The sequence below is a fragment of the Haliotis rubra genome, unplaced genomic scaffold, assembly GCF_003918875.1.
Source record: "Haliotis rubra isolate DU_JTF1 unplaced genomic scaffold, ASM391887v1 Scf99, whole genome shotgun sequence".
Lineage (NCBI taxonomy): Eukaryota > Metazoa > Mollusca > Gastropoda > Lepetellida > Haliotidae > Haliotis > Haliotis rubra.
In genome coordinates this window covers 1,320,369-1,344,587 of record NW_025767734.1, presented here as the reverse complement: position 1 = coordinate 1,344,587, position 24,219 = coordinate 1,320,369, and the positions used below count along the sequence as shown (strand labels likewise).

General features: G+C 38.8%; 1 protein-coding gene and 1 long non-coding RNA gene across 2 annotated transcripts in view; both read right to left on the bottom strand.

Annotated features, from left to right (window-relative positions):
* Nucleotides 1-11,920, bottom strand: part of LOC124265684 (peroxidase-like protein) — a 28,924-nt gene extending 17,004 nt beyond the window's left edge. Inside the window, exons 1-2 of the mRNA XM_046700484.1 lie at nucleotides 11,785-11,920; nucleotides 11,019-11,270 (exon numbers count right to left, since the gene is read on the bottom strand). Of these exons, the coding sequence (XP_046556440.1) occupies nucleotides 11,019-11,270; nucleotides 11,785-11,920 (388 nt within the window). The remainder of the gene's footprint in view (nucleotides 1-11,018; nucleotides 11,271-11,784) is intronic.
* A 7,187-nt stretch (nucleotides 11,921-19,107) lies between these two features.
* On the bottom strand, nucleotides 19,108-22,192 carry LOC124265656. The gene is made up of 2 exons (XR_006895502.1): nucleotides 22,089-22,192; nucleotides 19,108-19,385 (listed from the first exon to the last, which is right to left on the bottom strand). It is a non-coding gene; the product is annotated as an uncharacterized LOC124265656 (long non-coding RNA).
* Nucleotides 22,193-24,219: the final 2,027 nt, after the last annotated feature.

Here is a 24,219-nt window from a genome sequence, read left to right as displayed (position 1 = left end):
TCACATATTCACACGCATTCCATTTACGGTAATATTTAGATTCAAATCAACAATAAAACACACCTGTTATCGCAAACTGGCGGTCGATTTCACGCTGGAAGTCAAAGTCATTCTTTGCCGACTCTACTCCGACAGCTGACGTCACCAAATCAAAACAGCCAATCAGAAAACACGCTTTCAGAAGCCATTGTCGAGGAACCATGTCAGACCACATATTGGTCCAGTGCCTGAAAAGATTCCTTGTGTCCAGAGAAAATAGTTCACTGTAAATATCTATATATAATGTGAACAAGCCAGGTTCCGATCTAAACATATACTATTCACACTTTGCTAAGAATCCAATCACTGATTCAACAGAAAACTATGATGTGGGGTATAATTTGGTTTAAGTATCTGAGCTTATTATAAGCATGGATCCTAGGTTTCAGTATGTCACTGCATCTTGTAGATCCCATACCTGCTATTGAAAGGTGTTGTGTACTTGTCAATGACTAGTTCCATGATTTGCAAAATGGTTGATTGGTGCCATGAAAACCATTTTATGTTTACTAATACATCAGGTGCATATGGTTAGATTAAAGTGGCTCTTTGCCTAAAGAGGGGTTACCATATCATTATTTATCCAGTTATAAATGAATACAATTTCAAATTAAAAATCTATGTTTAAATAAAGCTGGGAAATTTTGTGATCCTTAGCAAAGTGTGAGAAGTATATTTAGGAAAAAAGTTTTCGTGTTCTGTGGGAAAACGTTTGGTGTGTAGATATATGAGATGAGCTATCGTCCCACAGCCTAAATACAATATCTCCGAAATGTTATACAAGTTGATATTTTAAATTCTAAAGATGTTTAAACATGAGTAGAAAATATGAAACTTTCAGGTTGCTTGAGTACATATGGCTTAAATCTCGATTAAACACGATATTGTGATAAAATGGATTACGAAGCTAAATTTAGTCAAATAAGGGTTTCAAATCATTTGTGAATTCCATCATGTACCGCACTGTAATGATGGATTGAGCTCATTCTGTATTTATAATTAACATATTATCTGCATTTATATATAATTATCTGAATAGAAAGAGCAAGAACATACCTAACATTGCTTTGAGAATATGTTACAGACACCCTTTTATATTCCGTTAAATATTTACAATAGTAAGATAGACTTCTGATGTGGACATTTCAATTGACAGGCTTTTATTGCAGAAAAGACAGTGTGGGTTGGCAAAACATGTGCAATTGTCACGTGCGATTGGTGAGCAGTTCTATACACACAGCATGCTCCTTTGTTACAGAAGTCATCACAACACCAGCATGTACGTAATCGTTTGTTAAACAACCTTCTTCATGCTCATGTCTGAAATTATAGTGACAAAGGATTAACTTTCATCCCATTTAAGGCGATTTGTTGCTTTCCGATGTATATTTATTTGCCATTTTACGATTTTGCAGCAAACGGACTAGACTGTCTGTGTGAGAGGTATTCTCCGCGTCTCACCTATGTCGGTTCATATCCTTCTTTAGGCCTCTACTTGATTGTTAGAGACAAACGATGTCTGATCGTTCACATGACACAGCCCTAATTTCACAACCTATCTTTTCGTATATTTATAGAATGAAAGCAAATACATGTATTGACATACCTTGTATTTGGTAACAACTAAATCATGTTCTCTTTCAAGGTATTTCTTCGCCTTTGCCTCAGTGAAATGGCCTTGTTTTCGGAAAGCAGCTTAACATATAGGTCTATTATTATTATCTAAACTTTTTCTATTTCTTCCGCCTTACGTGTTCTTTTTTAATGCCTCCCCCAACCCCCAGCGCATGGCTTAACGTGAGCTTTCGAAGCTTCTTTCAAGTATTCATTAATAGCATAAAATAGTTCTATTCTTCCTGCTGCTCCCTGAAAAAATATCATACTCCATATAAAGCTACCCCCGCCCCGTTTGTCCTGAAAGTATATTAAATGACCATTGAAACTCACGTGTAAACGGGTGGAAATGAACTGTGCACCCCCCTCCCTTTCTCAAAAAGCTGTATCCGCCCCTGTAAACAGTAGATATGTATGGTGTGGACATTTAATAAACTATTCCCGGTTTTTCGACATTTTGCGACAAACATAATATATTAGGTCTCTTTGCCAGTGCATGCGAACGCTGACATGGTTTAAATGAAGTGCAAGTCATTCAACCGTTGAAATAATTAAAATAAACTTCGTATTCTGTGTAAGACAAGTATTCAGTCAGGTACAATAATAATATTTGTATTTTGTAATCGATTGTTTGTTTATTCATGGTAACATGAGGGACGAAATTCACAAAATGTGTTTAAACGGGTTGTCAAAATTAATTCAGGGATTTTCTGAAACCACTGGTCATAATAGTAGTATATGTGTGATTTAGGAATACCTTATGAAACGGGGTTTTCAGGAATTTACGGATTAAAGATTTCACAAAATGCCTATATTCACAATCTTTAATTTAAACTTGTTTCAAAGTTATTTCGTGTTAATGATAAGCATGGTATGATTAAGCATTTATAATTCTATTTCTATGCAAATCATAAAAAAACAAGTGCCCTGGTACAGAGATGCGCCGGTTTTGTCGTATCGGCGTGTAACCCCAGGCTGTGTCGCTGTCTCGGCTGATGCTCATTTATCACGACAAAAATCAAGCTGGTCTCATAATAACTGTTATAATAGCTTTGTTTTAAACCTGACATGAATATCAAGATGCATCTCACTGAGTTTGGGCCTTTTGTTCCAATTCAACACAATTGCAATCATGGTGGCATGGTATGTGTGCTTGACAGTTGAATCTAGTGTGATCAGTCATCAGAGACGATTATTGGGCCTGATTATGTCCTCATAAAAGTCATTCCATCATAATAAATATCGGACTTATATATAGACACTGAATGTTATGACCCCATAAAAGGAATAAGGACTTTGAAGTTGTACCATGTGTTATATTTGGGGTCTCATTTCCTCAGTTAAGTACAGATACCAGTGCATTTCTTAGGTTAAGTCCATTCGCTCAACCCGATAAAAATAGTAGTCTGTACTTTACTGTTATTTATTTTATTTGACCTCTTTCGAAATAACAAGACTTGAATGTGTGATAAGATAAAACTATTCGAAAATTACACCAGAATCCTTATTTAAGATTTGCCTCTTTTCTCATGAGTGTTTTAAGGTTAGGAGACTGACTGACTGACTGAGTTTAGTTTTACGCCGCTTTTAGCAATATTCCAGCAATATCACGGCGGGGGGACACCAGAAATGGGCTTAACACATTGTGCCAATGTGGGGAATCGAACCCGGGTCTTCGGCGTGACGAGCCAACGCTTTAACCACTAGGCAACCCCACCGCCCCTTAAGGTTAGGAGAGCAATGATGACAGAATGTCGAGAGTTACAGGGAAATCGAAAGAGAGATGCGACAGAAAGTCGAAAATACGAGACAAATACAAAATACATGCGATGGTGACGGAAAGGCGCGAGTTACAAAACATCAATAGGAGATGATATTTTTGCCATAGGTTCTTGAGCTCGTCACAAGATCGTCAGATGAATCACCGATCAATAATGTTCGATATTTTTCTCATTACGAAACACATGCGTTAAAGGTCGGATACAGTTGTTAACGAATCAAAACGATGTGTTGAAACATGTGATCAAGATCAGGCTCGAAACCTTTAAAAAGATACCTTTAACACGAGGAAATGGAGCTCCCTTTTCAACTGGCGGAAGCACATCACGCTACTCGGTTCCCCACTGTGGTACGAGCCTACAATGTCTTGTATTGGAGTTGTAGTAATCGAGATGGGCTGAGACGGAGTAAACCTAAGTAAGTATAGAACCCGGTGTTGCGTTTATCTTTGAATGTATGTGTGCCCGTACATGAATGTAATGTGGTTAGTTAAGAGACACGATCGCCCGACCCCTCACTTCCGGACTTAGCATCCCTGGGCCTAGATTTTCGAAGCTCTCTTAGCGCTAAGATTGTCGTAAGTGCCATACATTAACATTAACTTATGACTATCTTAACGCTAAGAGAGCTTCGAAAATCTAGGCCCTGGACGTAAGCGCATGTAGAGCTTGAACTACAAGTAGGTAGCTGCAGGAGGGTCTACAGACGCCCGAAGGCAGTTACGAAAGACGCTTAATTACCCGAGTGCGGGTAAAACTAAACTCACTCACTCACCCAATAGTGGTTTCCCTAATCTCGCCCTAGTAAACACGTTTGTTGCATATTCATGTTCTGACAGATTGATACAATACTTTAAACGACAATCTATTTATGACTTACCCTGACACGGACTCCTGTCCCCACAAAACACATGGTTTTAAGACCCGAGACATAACCAACCATCACTACTGTTAAGGATATATTATCCAATAAAAGTGACAAGAATTCGCTAGGAGGTGAACTTGATACATTTAACGATTGTTACGAATACAAGCCAGCAGTTGATGCATGATATATATATTTGGTGACACAAAAACAGGTGAGGTGAAATTGGGTTTAACGTCGTGCTTGAGAATATTTCGCTCAGATGACGACGTGCATGCTTGTGTATGTGTATGTGTATGTGTATGTGCGACTGCTTGTACTAGCCCAGACTTAAGCTGGTTTTATAGTGCTAGCTCACTGAGATACCATGCCGCAGTGAAGCATGATGACCCCACTCAGACACATTATACTGACTCCGAGCCGACCAGTCCTTGTTGTATCCACTAATGCCGAGCGCCAGAGAAAATAACAGAACATCTATCTGTCATGTTTTGACCTTGTAGAGAGTGTTAATTTATGACCACAATGATCGGCGACCTCATTATTGTCAAATTAGATACATAAGATTATACATATTATTATTAGTTTGGATATAGCTTGGATACATTCCATTTTGTACATATCGAATAACAAAAACACCGAAACTCAAGTAAAAATCTTTCAGAAAAAAGAAATCATGAATTTCTACTTCAGTTTTCACGCATTGAATTCACAAAGGCATACAGTTCAATTTACAGAAGACTAAAGTGAATCGTAATAGTCCCTGTATCCATCAACTGAAGAGTACCTACCTGTAACCTAGTGACGGTCGTCTAAGCAGCTGTTACCGGTGTAGTAGATGGCGATACACTGACGTGGCCGTACGCTCCAGCAAACTGATGTGATGATTCATCAATCCGTCAAAACAATACATTTTGCTGACTCTCAATGATTGGCATTTACTGATGGGTTTTTAATACTATGCCAGAGGGTGTAAGTGTGATATTTGTAAGCCCCATAGGGAGAGGAGAATCTTAACCATTGGATGAGTGAGTGAGTTTAGATTTGCGCCTCTTTTAGCAATATTCCAGCAATATCACAGTAGGGAACACAAGAAATGGAATCCACACATTGTACCCATGTGGGGAATCGAACCCGGATCTTCGGCGTGAGGAGTCAACGCTTTAACCACTACCAAACCGCCCCTGTTTCCACTGGGATACCTCAATGCTCCAACATACTCGTTTTACAAAAGTATAGGAACATCAGCAATATCAGAACGAAATCTGACTGAGTGAGTATGGTTTTACGCCGCTATTAGCAATATTCCAGCAATATCACGGCGGGGGACACCAGAAATGGGCTTCACAAATTGTACCCATTTGGGAATCGAGACCCAGGCCTTCGGCGTGACCAGCGAACGCTTTAACCACTAGGCTACCCCCCACCGCCCCTTATCAGAACGAAATCTGACGAAATATAAGTTTCGGGTGCAATAAACCTAAGAGACAAGTCTTCAACTCATCGCTCTCCGTGAAGATCCGGGTTAGAACTGATCTTCAGTAACCCATGCTTGTCGTAAGAGGCGACTAACGGGATCGGGTGGTGAGGCTCGCTGAATTGGTTGACACGTCATCGTATCCCAATTGCGTAGATCGATGCTCATGCTGTTGATCACTGAAATGTCTGGTCCAGACTCGATTATATACAGACCGCCGCCATACAGCTGGAATATTGCTGAGTGCGGCGTAAAACTGAACTAACTCATCAAACTAAAATGGGTAGCTATGTTGATCGAAATGGTTTTACAAAGATTTCCCACCAACAGCAGACGAGTGACTCAAAATCTCAGATGCTTTACTGATTTGCAACACTGGATTTAAAGTGGTTACATTCAAGTATTTATTGGAATTAACAATAACATGTATGCGGAAATGAAGCTGAATTCAGCATTCGAAATGCCTTACGCACTGTTTTATAGAATCCCTTGGAGAATCGCCAGTGCAGGTTGAAAGCAAACTCCTAGGTTAAGCCAGAGTTCATGGACATTATCCACAAAGCGTTCGTACCACTACGTCATTCGTGAACCTATAATAAGTATAGAGTTACGGTAGGTCGTAACGCTACGAATGCTTTGTAGATCGGGGCCTGGTTCTTTTCGCGAGGTTCTACAATGATAAATATGACTGAACCTCAGCATAGTGTCTCATCACAACAACCATGTTTAACAATGTAGAAACCGATTTGTTTTCTAAAACCAAGATGCAATTGACTCATGTTTTACAAAGTATGTTTCACATTCATAATTGTTCACAAAAATATTTTTACCCGTGAAGATCGGGGTAAGAATTGGTCTCCAGAAACCCATGCTTGTAAAAGACGACAAACGGGATCGGGTGGTCAGGGTCGCTGACTTGATTGACACATGTCACGTATCCCAATTGCGTTGATCGATGCTCAATCTGTTGATCACTGGATTATCTGGTCCAGACTCAGTTATGTATAGACCGCCGCCATATACCTAGCTGGAATATTGCTGTGTGCTGCGTTAAACAACAAAGCAACCAAACAAATCCAAAAATATATGACCATGTGCAGTAAGACCTGGGTAACAGTGAGTGAGTGAGTGAGTTTTGTTTTACGCCGCTTTTAGCAATATTCCAGCAATATCACGGCGGGGGACACCAGAAATGGGCATTGTACCCAGTGGGGAATCGAACCCTGGTCTTCGGCGTGACGAGCGAACGCTTTAACCTTTAGGTTACCCCACCGCCCCCTGGGTAACAGAACATGTGTCGGTTGTCAGTTCTTCATAAGTGGCTTTAGTTATCGTCCCTTGAAATAGAATCACGAGGTGTCCTTCTGGTATTACGTATTCGCCGATCCACAAAGCGTTCGTAAAGTTACGACCTGTCGTAACTCTATAGTTGGCTTACGAATGTCGTAGCGTACGAAAGTTTTCTGGATCGGGACCCAAGACTATCAAGAGAAATGTACAATTGTAAAATTGCGTGACGTTAATAACGTTGCATGTATGAATATCTAATATGTCTGAACGGTTAGTTCCACAGTGCTGTGTGAACTATGCGTTGATTGAGTGCTTGTCGTGTTATATCTACGGGATGATATCAAGATACCGCGTTGTAAACCAGGTAACAGACTCTGAAAGTCGATTAGCAGATTAATGGCCTTGGACATGCCAGCATCTGCATCTCATCCGTGTGTTGTTTAGATTTGTCTCTGAACGGAAACGTGCACACTTTCGATTTTCTCTCAATATAAAGGTGATATGCGGTTATGTAAATGAAAAACCGTTCGATGGCTTTGTGGATCGGGACCCAGAACCCATTAGGTGAGGTGGGTGAAATGGGGTTTAATGTCGCACTTAAGAACATTTCGCTCATGAAGTTCAATGAAACGCCACATAAATAGTGTGATAAAACACACCCTGCTTCAAGGCAAGGAACGACTCTCCGGTGCACAGAAAAAGTCGCTCATACTGTTAATGTAGCAGCAGTACACATCTGTGTAACACATAAGAACTGATATTAGTATCTCCTTTGTATTTCTCTTTACCGACAATTTCTGTTTACCGACTAAAGCAGGACAGTATGTGTTACCAGCATCATTCATTGCACGTTACCGACATCCAGACTTTGAGTTACCGACATCCTCGCGCGATTTTAAAAATGCTTATTCTTCAACACATAGACATTAATAATCAAATTCAGTACATTCAATGTTTTCGCACCATCAAAGTTTATCAGTGTGCTAACTAATGTTGATTGTATACACATGGAAGACTGCTAATTCGAAGGGAATAATCGCCAAACGATCTTGTCTGCCGCCATGATGTGATGCTGGTAACATGCGTTACCAGCATCATCTTAGGTACAGTGAGAATGAAAACTGTGCAAACCGAAACTGTTCACATCTATTCCTATTTCATTAAAATTTTCCCTGAAAATTGTTCTCGTGTTAGAGATTGGCGTATTACCTCTGAGAACATACTTCCTTTGCTTTCTTACAGTAATTCACTTGTGTGAACAAGAACTCGTGGGAGTCTTCCTTGATATTTGCTAATAACATATAACGGCGAAGCATATTCACTGGACAGAGTTCGAAAGCAGATGCTGCAATCACAACAAATCTACCGTCTCTATACACGTCTGTCTTACTCTTTTCTATGAAAATAAGAACATATCCTTCATGAAAAGAAATATCAGAGCGGCTAATTGCGGAAACTTCAAAAATCTGAAAAAGCCAGCGTATGAAAGAATGGACATTTTCAAAAATCTTAAATCTACAAGAGAACAATCTTCTTTGCCAAATCTATCAACTAACTTTATCAAAACACCAACATCTATAGGCTCTTTCTTCTTGGCGTGGTCACTGTGACATTTCCTTGCTGCTTCTTTAATGTTCTTCATTAGGTCATGTTGACATGGATTTGTTAGACCCGCTACTGTGCCCCCATCTTATACCGTAAACAGCATTCATAATAACAGGAGACCTTTTACCCGACTGCATCAATGACGTAAGGTACAAGCCCACATGGGAAGAATTTGCAGGCAAAACACTTATTTCTTTAAACCGTGTGGCCCATATTTTGCCAACATGTAAAAGCTCTTCTCTGTTTTAAAACTGTAGTATCTGCTTTAGATTTTAAAACTATTCCAGGCTTTTTGTAGAAAAATCAACTAACTCTGACCTACCAGGAACAACAAAGGCCAATATGGAGCGGAGAGCCACACAGGCACCAGTGATGTAGAAGGAGCATTGCATGCTAATAAAGGCTTCTTCAAACTTATTTCGAATTGGCAGGAATCAAGGAGAATCAGCCAGGAAAAAAAATCGAACCGCATTCGGTAGAGAATGTCAAAATAAACATTTTTTTCAAGCTTTGTAAGAATGAAACTCCCAAATGCTATCTGACGTTTCAGTGACAGCTACATTTTTTATGCGATACGGCGGTGTTCTGATGACGTCAGGGCTCATTTGAAGAGCACTCGGGAGGTTCTGACTGTATTCGAGGTACATTCGATCTGTATCGAAATATTCCGATACATTTGAAGAATATTCCACCTGAATTCGAGCAGCAATCGAGAAACATTCGAGGCGCATTCGGGACATTCTGACTGGATTTGAAGTGGCTTGCCTTTTCCATTCTTCCTAGAATACGTTCAGAATACATAGAATGCAGTAAGAATACTTAGAATGCAGTTAGAATGCATTTGAAATGCCGTTCGATATTTTTCCACTTCGAATGTAGCTCGAAAGTTTTGAACATGTTCAAAACATTCGGGCATGTTACAAGAATTGACCCGAATAGTTGGAATGCATTCGGAATGCAGTAAGAAGTTTTAGAATGCAGTTCGAATTTTCAGGAATCTCCAGGAATTTTCATCCCGACATTCCGCCTCAAGTGTGAAGGGGGAGTAAGATAAAATGTACAGTTTTACACACCAAATGTACAGGAGGAACTGCCCAGTTGTTCTCCCCATGCCACTGCTGAGTAAATACATCAACTGCCTCCGTATGCGGTACTGGAATTAAACCTTTCTAACTTGGTATTCAAATGGTTAGCAAAACGATCAACAGAATGTGGCCCCCATCTTCCATCCAAGAATTCGAAAACATTATCTGTAACTCTCCAATCATCTGAATCTTCAAATCTACTCAGAGCACCAGCCTTTTCATTTTCTGATCTGGGAATCCAGCTGAACTTTAACCTTATGTTGTACTGATTGGCTATCACAAAGATGGAGGTGGCGACTTGTTGTAGATGCTGTTTAGAACTACCACATGATAGGCCAGGAGAATTAGAGTTTGACCCTAAACAAATTGCAACAGAAATACATCCAACTGTTTTGTACTCAGACAACATCAGTGAACGTCATACTAAAAGTCTTAGTAAATCCATTGAGGGGGAAATATTTTAATTTGACTTAATTAAGTAAGTAATTAACAGAAATTTCCAAAAATATGAAAATTGTTCTATTGAATGGTATTCTGGTTGTAACATATCATTTTAAAGCTTATGACAAGACAGTGCCATTTATTACTTAACTAACATCATAAAATTAACGACCTTCATTAATTAAGTTTTAATTGATTTTGAATTAATTAGTATTATTTACATACAAAATGTATGAAAAAGACCCTTGTAACTATTCTTTTGAAAGGCGATATTAGTCAATATGTAATTAGTATAATAATTGTTATATAATAAGCATAGTTAATAAAATATCAATAAGATTACAAACTTTCGAAATAAATATCCAACATGTGATAAAATCAGATCCGATAATCGGAGATGTGCCATGGTTGGGCATGTCCAACAATTTCAGGTTGTTGCTTCTTTACATGAAAGTACCAGTCAGTTCATGAGATGCTAGACTGTTTGAAAACAACTTGAACACAGAAGTAAATAATTCCAGTGTTTAAACTGGTACTGTCATTTCACTGAAGACACTCATCACATAATCATGGGTTTGGATTTTTCAGCAAACATACAAATGTTTTAATGTTCATCTTCCTGATCAGCTACACTGGAATTGGCACAGCTGACACCCCTACACTCGCCACACGCAGTTGAACAGTTAAGACCATGCTTCCTGCAAGAACATCTCATAGACGTACACTCAGTTTTACAAGATGCATTTGATCACTTTCAGGAGTGACTGAGGAGCCGCTGGCATATCTGTCTGTAGGTGTTAACCTGCCTTGGCAGATTATCCAACCCCAGTCTGCAGGGTTCATGTCAGCTGATCTGTCTGCCCATTCTTGAACCTGGTAGAACACTCTGTAACTGTGGAACTGAGCAGCATTTTCAGTTGGGGGTAATGACTGGGGCAGGACACAAGAAAAGCTGGTTGACACCTTTTCACAAAACTTCCTGTACCTGAGTTGGTCTAGGGTTACACCAAGGTTTCCTCCATATAGGCACACAAGAGCTTCTTCTCCTGCCTTTGCTACATCATCATGTGAAGATTCTGGAGCATGAAATATGAGCGCCTGAGAACGGAAATGTGAACATTTACCAATGGTCTTCAACGCAAGTCCCTTTGCCTAGTCCATATAGCCTCGATGTTGTATCACATCCAAGTAAAGCATGAACAAACAGTATGTTCTCACAAATACATGGTCCAAGGATAGCTTTTGTTTTCTGTATATCCCATATCCTCTGTTCCTTCTGCCTTCCTCCTTGATTTACACCTGACTTAATGAAAAGCTGTGACTCTGAATCAGCATCATAGCACAGAAGAACAAGAAGATCTGTGTCTTCCCCGATGAGAACTGTTGGTCCCTGTTTTGATTCTTCTATACCTTTCTATACAATGAGGAGATCTGCATCAGACTTTGCTTGGTGAGTCATGATTCCATTTGCTGCTAATGACTCCCTTAAAAGACATATGAACTTCTGCTTGTTTAGACTGTTAGCTAAGAAATGTTCTCTTTGGTTGTCAGTTTCATGTCCTTACAGAAATTGACTACGGGTGACATTACGCCCTTTGTACGTCTTTTTGATGGGCAGTGTCTTTGTTGTCATCCCTTCCCCATAGCCATCAAAGACAATTACTGCCATGTTGTACTTCTTCTTGACATAGTCAACATACAAAGCCAGAATCTCTTCATATGTCATACCGTAAGACCATGGAAGTCGATGTAGAAGATAACCACCATCCAGCACATAGTGGACATTGTCAGGAAGAGATGTTTGATATGACTGACTGACTGACTGACTGAGTTTGGTTTTACGCCGCTTTTAGCAATATTCCAGCAATATCACGGCGGGGACACCAGAAATGGGCTTCACACATTGTACCCATGTGGGGATTCGAACCCGGTTCTTCGGCGTGACGAGCCAACGCTTTAACCATTAGGCTACCCCACCGCCCCTGTTTGATATGAAGGCAACAGTGACCACATGGAATCTGCAAGAACTGATTTGTTGGATTGTCGCATTAGAGCATGAGAATCAAAGAGGGCTGGTGGGTGGCTACACATTTCATATCTGAACACATCTGCTAACACCTCCTGAGAACAGTTTGCTGCAATAATTAGGCGTTGAAACAACAGTTGTGGATCCACTTGAACTGTTTCACCATCAATCTTCAGTGATGACTGCGAGGCGAGTGTAATGGCTTGGTCTTTCTTTCTGAAGGTGAAATCTCCTACACTGTTTCCTGTCATCTTTTCAAGATACAATTCCCAACTTCTTTTGCCTTGTCAACATTCACTGAAGTCTCTGATGTCATGCCAGTCGCAATACTCCTCAGAGTGGAATCTTCAGAGAAAGGGTTTCGATCTTCTAGGTACTGCAATATCTGTAGAATATCCTCTGAATCTCTGGCTAGTCTGGTAGTTCTTACATCCTTGTGGTTGTCGTCAGTTGCAAAGGATACACTTGTGAGTTCTTGCATGGCATTACTCACTTCTGCACATGCTGGCATTGAGAGGATCCAGAGAGAACGCTGCATTTCAGTCATTCCTTTTCTTCTTGTCAAAGCCACCTCTTGACTTCAAGCTTCTCATTAAGACTTGTTCAATTACAAGATCAGTTGAAAGTCCTGCCCAAAATCTCTCACTTCTACGAATGACATGGTAGCCATTCATGAAGTTGATGTAAACATCAGGGTGATCATCAGGTAATCTACACATGTTTTGTATGTAGAGGCGGGCACTCTTGGCATACATGTTATGTCCTGAAGCTGCAAAATATGGAAGCATTTGAGAAATTGCAGAAAGATGGAGTTTCCAGTTTCCTGTCCTTTCAGCTTTGATGAAATTCCGAAGGATGTCAATTAGATCCATGTACATGAGCCACAGAGCCCCTGTTCGTGAAAACTTTATTTCACTTTTACAGCTTCCATGCGTCTATGTATTCTTTCAAAGCAGAGTTTGGAAGAAACGTCCTCTGGAGTCAATTTTCCATCCATAAGTCCATCATACAGTGAAACAGCTTCAGTAATGTCTTCATCTTCATGCCTATCAGTGACATCTGCAGATAATTCTTCATGGCTGTGAGATGAAGAGGGAGGGCACATCAAAAGCCCTGGCAACCAAGAGGGCATTCAAGGCTGTGTCAACCAACATGTGAGCTCTAACAGCTCTAGCAGCTGCTTTTCCACTAAGCATATGTCCAACTGAATTTGTTGCATATACTGTTTCAAACAGTTCTTGGAGTCCTGATCCTGCCATTAGATGCCCAATACTACCAAGAAAGCTCATTTCCATGTGAAAGCCTCCTAGTCCTAAGACAAGAGAACGAAGGTCACTGTCACCTGGTTCACTGACAACTATAATTTGTGCCTTCCACCAAAGAGGTCGGTCAAATGTCAACATTGGTGTCACAGTGTATTTTCTTGCTTGTTTGCAGACAAACTTCAAGGTGGAAAAATATGCAGGACATGCTCGTTGGATCCATGTCAATCATGGGGAAGGAACACCACTGATGACTTACCAGGAAACTGTCCATGATAAATTGTTTGCATCATCCCTGAATATGCTGGTCTAACTTGATGTCTCAGCAGCCAGGATGTTTTCCAAAGAAGATCAATATTTGCTGTAGGGTCCTCTTCTGATAATTCTTCTAGTGGCTTATAAGTGAAGAATTCCAAGACTAGTGGGTTTATAATGGAGTAGTTTGATTCGTCCAAGCTGCAACAGATCTTCTGCTTTTACATTAGTCTTCACAATTGGCATACTTGTCTTTGTTCCTGGTGTGACTGCTGCAATCATGCCCATACCATGAAATGTGTTTGAGCCATCAAGAGTACAGGTGTTGTGGTCCACATTGTCTGCAACATACTGAATGACATTTCCGAAGCTTCCTGGACATATTCCTGGGATGTCAGTTCCCTTGCTGACAGCAGCACTTTCTCTCAAACCTTTTACCTCATCATAAGAACTGCAGAAACCATGAGTATTGAGAGAATTCACAAGAAATCTGGAACCAAACTGATGATGCATTTGCACAGCAAGTCCAATCTGAAGTGGGGCTGTGAGAACTCTTGGCCTACAACATTGCATTATTGATTGTCCCAAAGAAGCTATCTTGATATCAGCATGTTTTCTTGGAATCAGTTCTCTTAGGAAACATCGTAACATCTCTGGAACAAATTCAAATTTGCTTCTAATGATGCCATTTCATCACATGAAGGGTATCTATCATTGTTGACCTCTACTGACTTAATGTCCTGCTTTTATGAGCTTGGCTGCTGTTTGAATAATCTGGCGCTTTTCTGTGTCTATGTCCTCCTTTTTTTGGTTCCTGATAGAAATCATGGAGAATGGATGAGGCCGTACTTGTAAATGTTACAACATTATGTTTTCCAATGACATCAGTTATGATGATTTGGTCTCCAAAATGCTCATGCAAACGCTTCTTCATGTAGGGGATGGCTGTATGCTTCAATGTCTGTTCCCTTCAAGATATCCTCCATGTGATTAACCAAATCCGTTATGGAAATCTGTTCATCATCATTTTCCTCAAGGAAATCAACTACAGATTCAAAAGCTGCTGTCCTTTCAAAATCTTCTGGTATTCCCTCTAGCTTACTTTTCTTGGAGGTGTGAACACATTTGTCAAATTGAGATGGAATCTGTTTTCCAGTCCTGAAATTGACACTACATGTCTGATGGTATACTGCATCTGCTGCGTGTAGATCACAGGTGTAGAGCAGGCGAGTTTGTACATCATGTGACCAGTTGTCCCCTCGTTCTTTACATGTAGCTTTAATTGACTCTTCAAAATCCTTTGTTTTAACAGGATATACATCATGAGCTCTCTTTTTGTCCTGTTGATTGATAACTCAAGCACAAAATAGACATTGGTGTTTAAAATCAAAATTTGTATTTGGTGAACGTAAAGTCCTAGACTGGTTGTTCTTCGTGATTTCATTCCTACTACTGTTGAATTTCTTTATTTGCTGCGGATTGCAGTAGTGTCGATGACAATCAACATGAACAATCTGTCCCGGTCTGGTTTTGATTGAGTCACCACGTGCTTCGCTTGATTCATTTACACCTCTGCTGCCTTTCTCTCTCAGAACATCTGAACCTCCGCCTGTCTTCGCATGAATATGCAGCTTGCATATTACACAAACATCCATGGTGCCATGTTTTGATCCTAAAAGGAAAAGTAATAATTTGTAAGCTAAATATAAAACTAAATTTCCAAATATGTATATTACCATAGCAATTACATGAAATTAATACACCCTAAAATTTTGAAAATCAAAATATCTATGTAAGTCAGGTAATATATATATATATATATAGCATATAGATAAATTCAGAAATATTTTCAATCTCAGTTATGATACATAACCTGAATTTATGTAAATTGATGTATAACAACTACAACTTTTTGATACAATGATCTGTGTTATTACAAAATAAAAAAAAACATTTTGGAATGTTAGTCTTAATGACAAATGTACAAATTTTGAAATCTTAATAAAAACACAAAACTAGATAACTAATTATATTATCATATCAATAATATGAAACAAACAATTTCATATTCTTTTCTGTATTCATCATTAGTACCTATAATACTATCTCATTCATGAATATTAAAACCAAATATATTGACTTTAGAATGAAATAATCATCAGGTCAATGTTTTCAGTTTTGAACATATGTTATGTATGTGACATTTCTGGGTCATACAAAAAAGAGCAGTTTTATGGAAAATAGTATACACTGACAACTTCTTTTTGCTAGGTCATAGTGACCTTGGTGTCATAATACCACAAACATAAGTATTACATATATAAAAAGCAGCATATGATAACAGAGATAGTCCACATAATTCATTTGGGGAGAAGCAAAGCCTATAGATCAAAGTTAAAAAGCTTATCAGTCCCTCATTCAAAATGCTATAGATATGTCTAGTGATGACATGCAGTTCTTGAAAACAGTGCTGGTTTGAGGTAAGAAAGATCAAGTATGCATTTACGAATTAACTCTGTCAATTAAAGTTGGGTCAAGAACATCTATAAACACATGTACTTACCTCTCTTCTGTGAAAATGTCTTGAAGACCTTTTGCAAAGCACAAGAAATGCTATGAAGTCAGGGCTGCAACTCTCCAAGGAAATGTCAATGTTGTGAAAGGGAGATAACTCTCAACATCATTTTTCCTGAAGACTGTCTATTATGCACAATCTTCGTTTCAAAACATGAGACGATATGAAAGTAAAATTTCTGTTATGTTAGAAATAAATGAGTTTCAACATGTACACTTTATTAAGAACAAAAGGTATTTTTGTTTGATGACATATTTCCAGAAATTTTATGAAAATAATTATTTTAGAAAAGTTCTACATCTCTTGGAATGATTATGGGTAAAAAATGCTTTTAACCCTAAAGTATTTTTTTTCTGTCAAAATTAAAAATATCATACGTGATCTATGTTAAAGATAAAATTATCACCTTTTACTAGATATAATGCTTAAAATATATAGTTTTAAGGTATTTAAAAAAAAAAGGAAATACGTGTTCGCTTTGGTTGAAAAAATATATAGGAAAGTTATTAATTATCCTTAATTTTGATAATGTTCCCACCCTGATTTCTTAAGACTTTTAGTATGTAATGTATAAGATATTCCTGAATTAGAAACACAACAATTTGTTTCTGTTGTAATTTGTTTTGGGTTCCCCTTTGGGGATCTAAATTTCTGGCCTATGAAGCTACACGACAACATGGCTTACTATCTGTAAACCACTTTACAGTTTGCCACTTAGAATCCTGGTAAACGCAATCAAAACTAATTCTATGGCCTTCATTTCTCTCCACGTCGAACACATATTGAAACACATGATCAGAATCTGCAACACAACCTATGTCACTAGCATCTGTGAACACTGACAGCATAGGTTGGATAACAGTAGACAACATTCTCGGTTTTAGACTACACAGGTTGTCTCTCCAAAACAGCAATTCGTACACACAATGACACTTTTCTAACCTTAGAAATCTATCCCAGGAAGAAGCCCTATGAATACATATGCTTTGTGAAAAATCTACAAACATCTCCCAAAACTGGAGTAAGAGCTATGACCTTCCCTGTTAAAGCAGCTAAACTCCTTGCTGTGAACCTCGGCAAATCGGACATGAATGCGGACAAATTGGACACTATATCTTCTGTTTTCTTGACAGGAATGGAAAGAACACTAGAATCTAAATTCCATGTGAATCCACTCTAACTCTCTAACAGGGTGCCATACTGACTTTTCAACATTAATGACAAAACCTGATTGTTCTAGAGTATCTCTAACAATGCCTGAATGACGAGAACACAAGTCCTTCGATTTAGCATAACCAAAGCCATTTGAACTTAAAACCTGTATCTTGCACAAAATCCAACGCAATCCAACAATTTTTCTTTTATAAACAAACTGATTGATAAAACTAAGGTCAAGGACTAGCCTCTTTTTGCCTGAACGCTGTGTAGCTACCGAAAGAGGATTGTATAATCAAGCTTTTGACGCGTGTTTGGGAACTTGATTATACCCTTAATAAGAAGAAGAGGAACGATTACAGTCAAGCAGTTTACTTTCAGTGGTGTTGTGTTACAGAATTGGATACAATTGATAAACAGAAATACATGGCATATGGATTGACAATAATATGAATACATGAAATATATACAAACAACTTCGATATGAAATGTCAATATTTGTATTACTTAAGGGGAAGCTAGATAGATAGGGAATATAGCTGTAGGTAGAGCTAAGCACATGTTCATGTCTAGAGAGAGAGAGCATTACGACATGTAAGTGAAAATGAATACATATATGCTTGGATTAATACCTCTAAACTATGATGCGTAATTCATTACATGATGATAGATATATACACAACATATACATACAAATTAAAAAATACATATCTTAAAACACACAACGTATCGTGCATGATCATTCATAAAAGAAATAGTTAATACTTATTACCCATATACAAACAAGGGATAATTACGCATAACAGTGCACGTGTCTAAGTGGGTTTATATTAGAAGGTGAGCAACCAATAAAATCATAAACTGTCTATATTATTCCATACATATATAAGACAACAGTATGAAATGACAAGGCGTAAATGTTTCTTACCTTAATAATAAGAAGAGGAACGATTACAGTCAAGCAGTTTACTTTCAGTGGTGTTGTGTACTGACCAGTGAAGATGCTTGGCTTTATAGTAATCGCCCTCCTATGTTTTGACTTTGAGTGATACCTTACTGAATGAATTGTACATTGTTTTGAATGTTAATCGTGACCGATGACACGTCGCTGTGGTATTGTTTACGTAACTATATCTTGTACGGCGATGCAACTGCGACCGCCATGTTCAAATGTTTGAGGTCATATCACGTATCTTTCTATCCAGAAATGGATGAGCATTTTACACTCTTAACAAAGAGAAGAAACAGGCGTTTTCAGCAGTTTATTTCGTCGTCATTAAGACAATTCCTGTGTTTGAATCCCGTTGATCGTGTCGTCTTGTGTATTGCGCGGACTTGCATCCCAAATCCAGGGGTGGTGTTACCAGGTACTGACCTGAACGCACCCTTGTGTCCACACATGTGCAGTGAGTGAACTGAATTAATGCTGACAATGACAACGATGCACATGTTCATCCTTGTGTCGAATTTTATTCATCTATGTTCAAGCTTAATCGACTTACGTACAGTTACATAGGTTAAATACATTTCCTTATTTTTGGCCTGTGTCGTTTCCTTTTTGAAGAGTTTAGTTTCTAAGTTTTGATATGTATTAAACACGTCTGCTAATATCAAGTTGAAGCTCAGCTTATATAAAGCAATACTTGTACAATGTTTTTATTACTCAACAAAAACACAACCCAGGCGATAATTATTCAAGACTATCCGGTCCCGCTAGCCATGTGTCGGACAGAACCTCCACACTTCCCGCGGTCCGACACACCCTCCGTTTTTCGGCATGCACACCCTCCTCCGGAACTGGAATTTACTTCCGCTTCTACAGAGTGACGGGGCCGACCAGTTTGACCAGCGTGGCTGTTGTTCTGTCCACATGGTCAGGTCAAGGCGAGGGATGCTGTAACATGGAACGCTGGGATTCCTGGCAACAAGGAGGTGAGGTGAGGTGAGTATGCTTTTACGCCGCTTATAGCAATATTTCAGCAATATCACGGCGGGGGACACCAGATATGGGCTTCACAGTGAAGATCCATGTGGGGAATAGAACCCAGGTCTTCGGCGTGACGAGCGAACGCTTTAACCATTAGGCTACACCATCGCCCCTGGGAAGAAGGACATACAGTAAGTAAAGTATGCACCAGAACTGCGGCAAGAGAATCGGCTGTTTCTGGAAACAAGGACTAAGTAAGTATACAAATTCACCGTTTTCGCAATATTTCTGAGGCTAGAGAATCCGATTGTTTATGTAAACAAGGAAATATACTAAATAAAAGATGCACCTTGTTCGCAAAATAGAACTTTGGCAACATACTAGGTTGTTTATGAAACAAGGAAATATGCTAAATAAAACATGTGCCTTGTTCGTCAGCATACATAAGGATTTTATGTATTGTTTTAGTGTTGAAAACATTTAGTGCGCCGCGTAGCAAAGTATTGCCGGTATGTCAGATATATTTATGTGGACGAAACCTAGTCGGGGTGCATTCCCCAAAGTTTACACTTTGGCGAAGCCCACGATCACAGGTACCCATTCGTAAATACTCGCCTCTTTCCGTGACCTACAAGAAAACTCGTACCCCTATCGTACGTCATTATTGCCAAGAATCGTGGCAAACCAATCAAATCGCGCGTAGTAAAACGGATTTCGAAGCATGAAAATGGCGGCACCGTTGAACTTTGAAACTGCGCCAACTTTGCAAAGCACAATTTTAACATAAACTTTGAGCTAAAGGATCAGCAATTTTAAACACTGAAACATATTTACAAAGGGAATGACTGTATTGCTGTTTTGCCCACGGGATATATGATCATTCGTCACCACTCGCCCCTTTCCGTAACCTCGCTATTCGGCTTGTCCAGGAATAACACGAGTTGGTCACGAATGGATATATGATATTCTAGGAGCCATGTTTGGAAATTCAGAGTTACCTTTCATTGGTAATAATACTAGACTATTTTCATCTCCATGCCCTTATGCGCTTAGACAGGGCCCAGTCGTAAACATGGCCACGAGAGGGGTACGAGACGCCATCCGGCTTGTCGGAATGACACGAGTAGTTATGAATGCACAGGTACCGTGCTTACAAACGAGAGTTGATCCGGGCGAACCGTGATTCTGCCCAATCATCGCAAGTTCTTGGCATACTTAAGGGACAGCCTTTTTGCGGTCCCTTATAATAATATTATTAGACGACGCCAACGTGTTTAAAGAGAATTGCAATATCCCCGAGAGGTTATGTGGGTTGTGAAATCAGACGAGTTAACCCGAAGGGACCCGGGTGGATACGAGCGGATCCGAACAGACCCGAATGGACCCAAGTGGACCCCATTCGTAACTACTCGTCCCTTTCCATAACCTGAAAGAAGACTCGTACCACTCTCGTAGCTATTTACTGAACAAAAGCAAAAGCGCAGTCTGGTCGCCGAACTATTTTCAAGGGCATGTAACTCTAGTTTACTTGGAAAACAAACACGGCATCCAAGACAAGGCAATTACCTCAAAGGGTATGCTTAACATGCTTAAATACTTTCCTACGCCATAATGTTATATATCCTGGTTAGAAAAATGCAGGAAACCCTAAAGAACTATGCAATAATTAGAATATACTTGAAGTGTCTGGGAAAAAGTTATGGAAGCCGAAATGAAAATTATGTCAACTAACTATTTTGACCCAATTTCTTCTCGACATACGCGCATTCTGATTGACTGGGGGAATATTTCTCCCGGAAATGGCAACGAGAGGGGTACGAGTCTTCTTTGCAATATATTTGTACTCACCAGATTACGAGTAATAAAATTTTGGCTGAAATTATTAAAAATGGATTCTTATAGGTACCCAAGGCAAAGTTATATTTTCCTAAAGCTACAAGATGATATTGGCAAGCTTAATTGGGAATCAGAGGTTAGAGAGTTACTTTTTTCTACTGGATTTTCTCATGTGTGGATTTCACAAATGGTTGGAAATGAATGTAATTTTTTATATGTTTTTAAGCAACGTCTTCAGGACATTTTCTTCCAAGAATGGTCTATGTCTATAAATAATTCAAGTTTCTTAGAACACTATTCTTCTCATAAATCTTTGTTAGAACCTGAGTTTTATATTATGAACCTACAAGACAAATCGTTAATACGGGCGTTGTGTAAATTTAGAATTGGTTTTCATGATTTTAGAATTCACTATTTACGCAAACCCAGTAGAGCTTTCAGTGATGTAAATGAATCCATCTGTAAAAATTGTAATACAGGTAATATTGAAAGTGAATTTCATGTATTATTTGTGTGTACCAAGTATTTAGATTTAAGAAGTAAGTATTTATCATTTGTATCAACACCTGTAAGAGATGAACAAATATTGTCCAGTCTGTTAAATTTTAAAAATATTGATATTATCAAATCTATTGCAATTTATTTAAAAGATGTCTTCAATGCAAGAAATGTCACCACAACCACCAAGTGCATATAATTGTAGCAAGTGTATTTGTACTATAGGCCTTTAGGCCTGAAATGCTGAATAAAAATGAATCTGAATGAGTCTGAATCTGAATCTTCTTTCAGTTACGGAAAGGGACGAGTAGTTACGAATGAAGTGGACACGAAAGAAAGGAGTCGTCAGTGTGTACGTACGCTTGGGACTGGACTCTGAATGCATCTCTCTGGACATGGAAGGTATTGGTGTTGTCACACAGGACACGAGACAAAGTGACCTTCCTAATCTCCGCCAGTTGAGCTGGAAGAAAACAGTTTAATGGGAATCAGAGAATCGCCAATACTTTTACTGACAGGGATACTCTACAACAGGGATAGGTCACTCGCTTGCTTTCTTTACCATTTGTACTAATTAACGTGTGCCTCGTCATGCTCCAACGCACACAGTGACTAGGTTCGGTCCCAGCGCAACTTCGGCTGCGTTTAACAGTACTTCAGCCAGTGTATTGTATCAGTCGGAATTTTACAATGAATGAATGAATGAATGAATGAATGAATGAATGAATTAAGAGCAAGAATTTTATGTGAATGAATGAAAGAAATTAAGAAAAAGAACAAAAGAAAAAGAACATATGTGAATGAATGAAAGAATAAATGATACACCACGCCCATCCCTCCCCAAACATGTTAAAGAACGCAAAACTATCGGTAGAACACATATGTTAACATCAGCTGTCCTTTTTAAAAAAAAATTACTTTGAGACATGTTTTACATTAGTAACTAATTCAGATATCTTATTGCATGTGTGGAATGACATGGGCATTGACAGAATGTTAACTGACACTGTCACAGACCCCTCAAGAACAGAAAGTTTAGAACTATCACAAAGCGTTGTAAACACCTTCCAGTTTTGTCAAATACTAAGATCAACAAGAAAGAAAGAAGTTTTAGAACTATAACACTCAAGCATCACAAGCACCAATGGCGATATGTCATATTTTCACACACCTCAAATACACACTAAAAAAAAAAGTATCAATGTTACTTGCAAAAACCTTTCACCTGATGGTATATACCTCTCATAAAAATTAAAGGTGTATGTGAAAGATGTTTTTGAACACTAACTAGAAACACTCAAACAACGCCCTGTAGTATTTCAATGGCAGATCGGCGATATGTCATATTTTTCACACACCTCAAATACACACTAACAATTTTAAAAATTATAAAACTATCACTATTACTTGCAAACACCTTTCACCTGATGGTATATTCCCTCATAAAAATTGAAGGTGTATGTGTGAAAGATGTTTTGAACACTAACTAGAAACACTCAAACAACGCCCTGTAGTATTTCAATGGCAGATCGGCGATATGTCATATTTTTCACACACCTCAAATACACACTAACAATTTTTAAAAAATTATAAAACTATTACTATTACTTGCAAACACCTTTCACCTGATGGTATATTGCCCTCATAAAAATTGAAGGTGTATGAGAAAGATGTTTTTGAACACTAACTAGAAACACTCAAACAACGCCCTGTAGTATTTCAATGGCAGATCGGCGATATGTCATATATTTCACACACCTCAAATACACCCTAACAAATTTTTTTTAGTTGTAATACTATCACTATTACCTGCAAACACCTTTCAACTAAGGGTATATCTCCCTTCTAAAAATTAAACGAATATGTGAAAGAAGTTTTTAGCGATATAATTTAATCTTTCTTCGGTGTACTGAGAATTGAAGCCAGTGAGCTACAACATGCCCACTTGAAACTTTACTACAAAGCTACTGTACTTATATACTGACACTAATAACAATTATTTGACTTGAAATGAAGTGACAGAATAGGTAACTTATCTTCTACATGTAGGTTTTCAGTTGTCACAACACTCAGCGTATGTAATCAGCTGTTGAAAATAAACCGGGCTCAATCTTAAAACTACGCTGCCGCCATATTGGCTACACTGGTCACGTGACGAGCCGAGGCATAGCTTAGAGCTTTCCGAGGAGTGACCACTCCCCTTATAGAGTCTCCCTGCTTTAACTGACAGATGTCAGCAGATGTTAACTGATGCTAGGTATTGTTTAGGGATCGTTCATAATTTATGGCTAGGGGGGAGAATGATGAAGATCCTTATGGAGAAGCATGTACAATGTAAATGAACCCCCTAAATTTAATGTACAAAGTAAGTGACCCTCCTGCATGCCAAATCAATGCCCCCACTAGAACATTGTGTACAAAATTGATGACCCCCTACCTTCCCAGAACAAAATGGGTGACCCCCCTTTAAAATCCTATCACACACGCACGC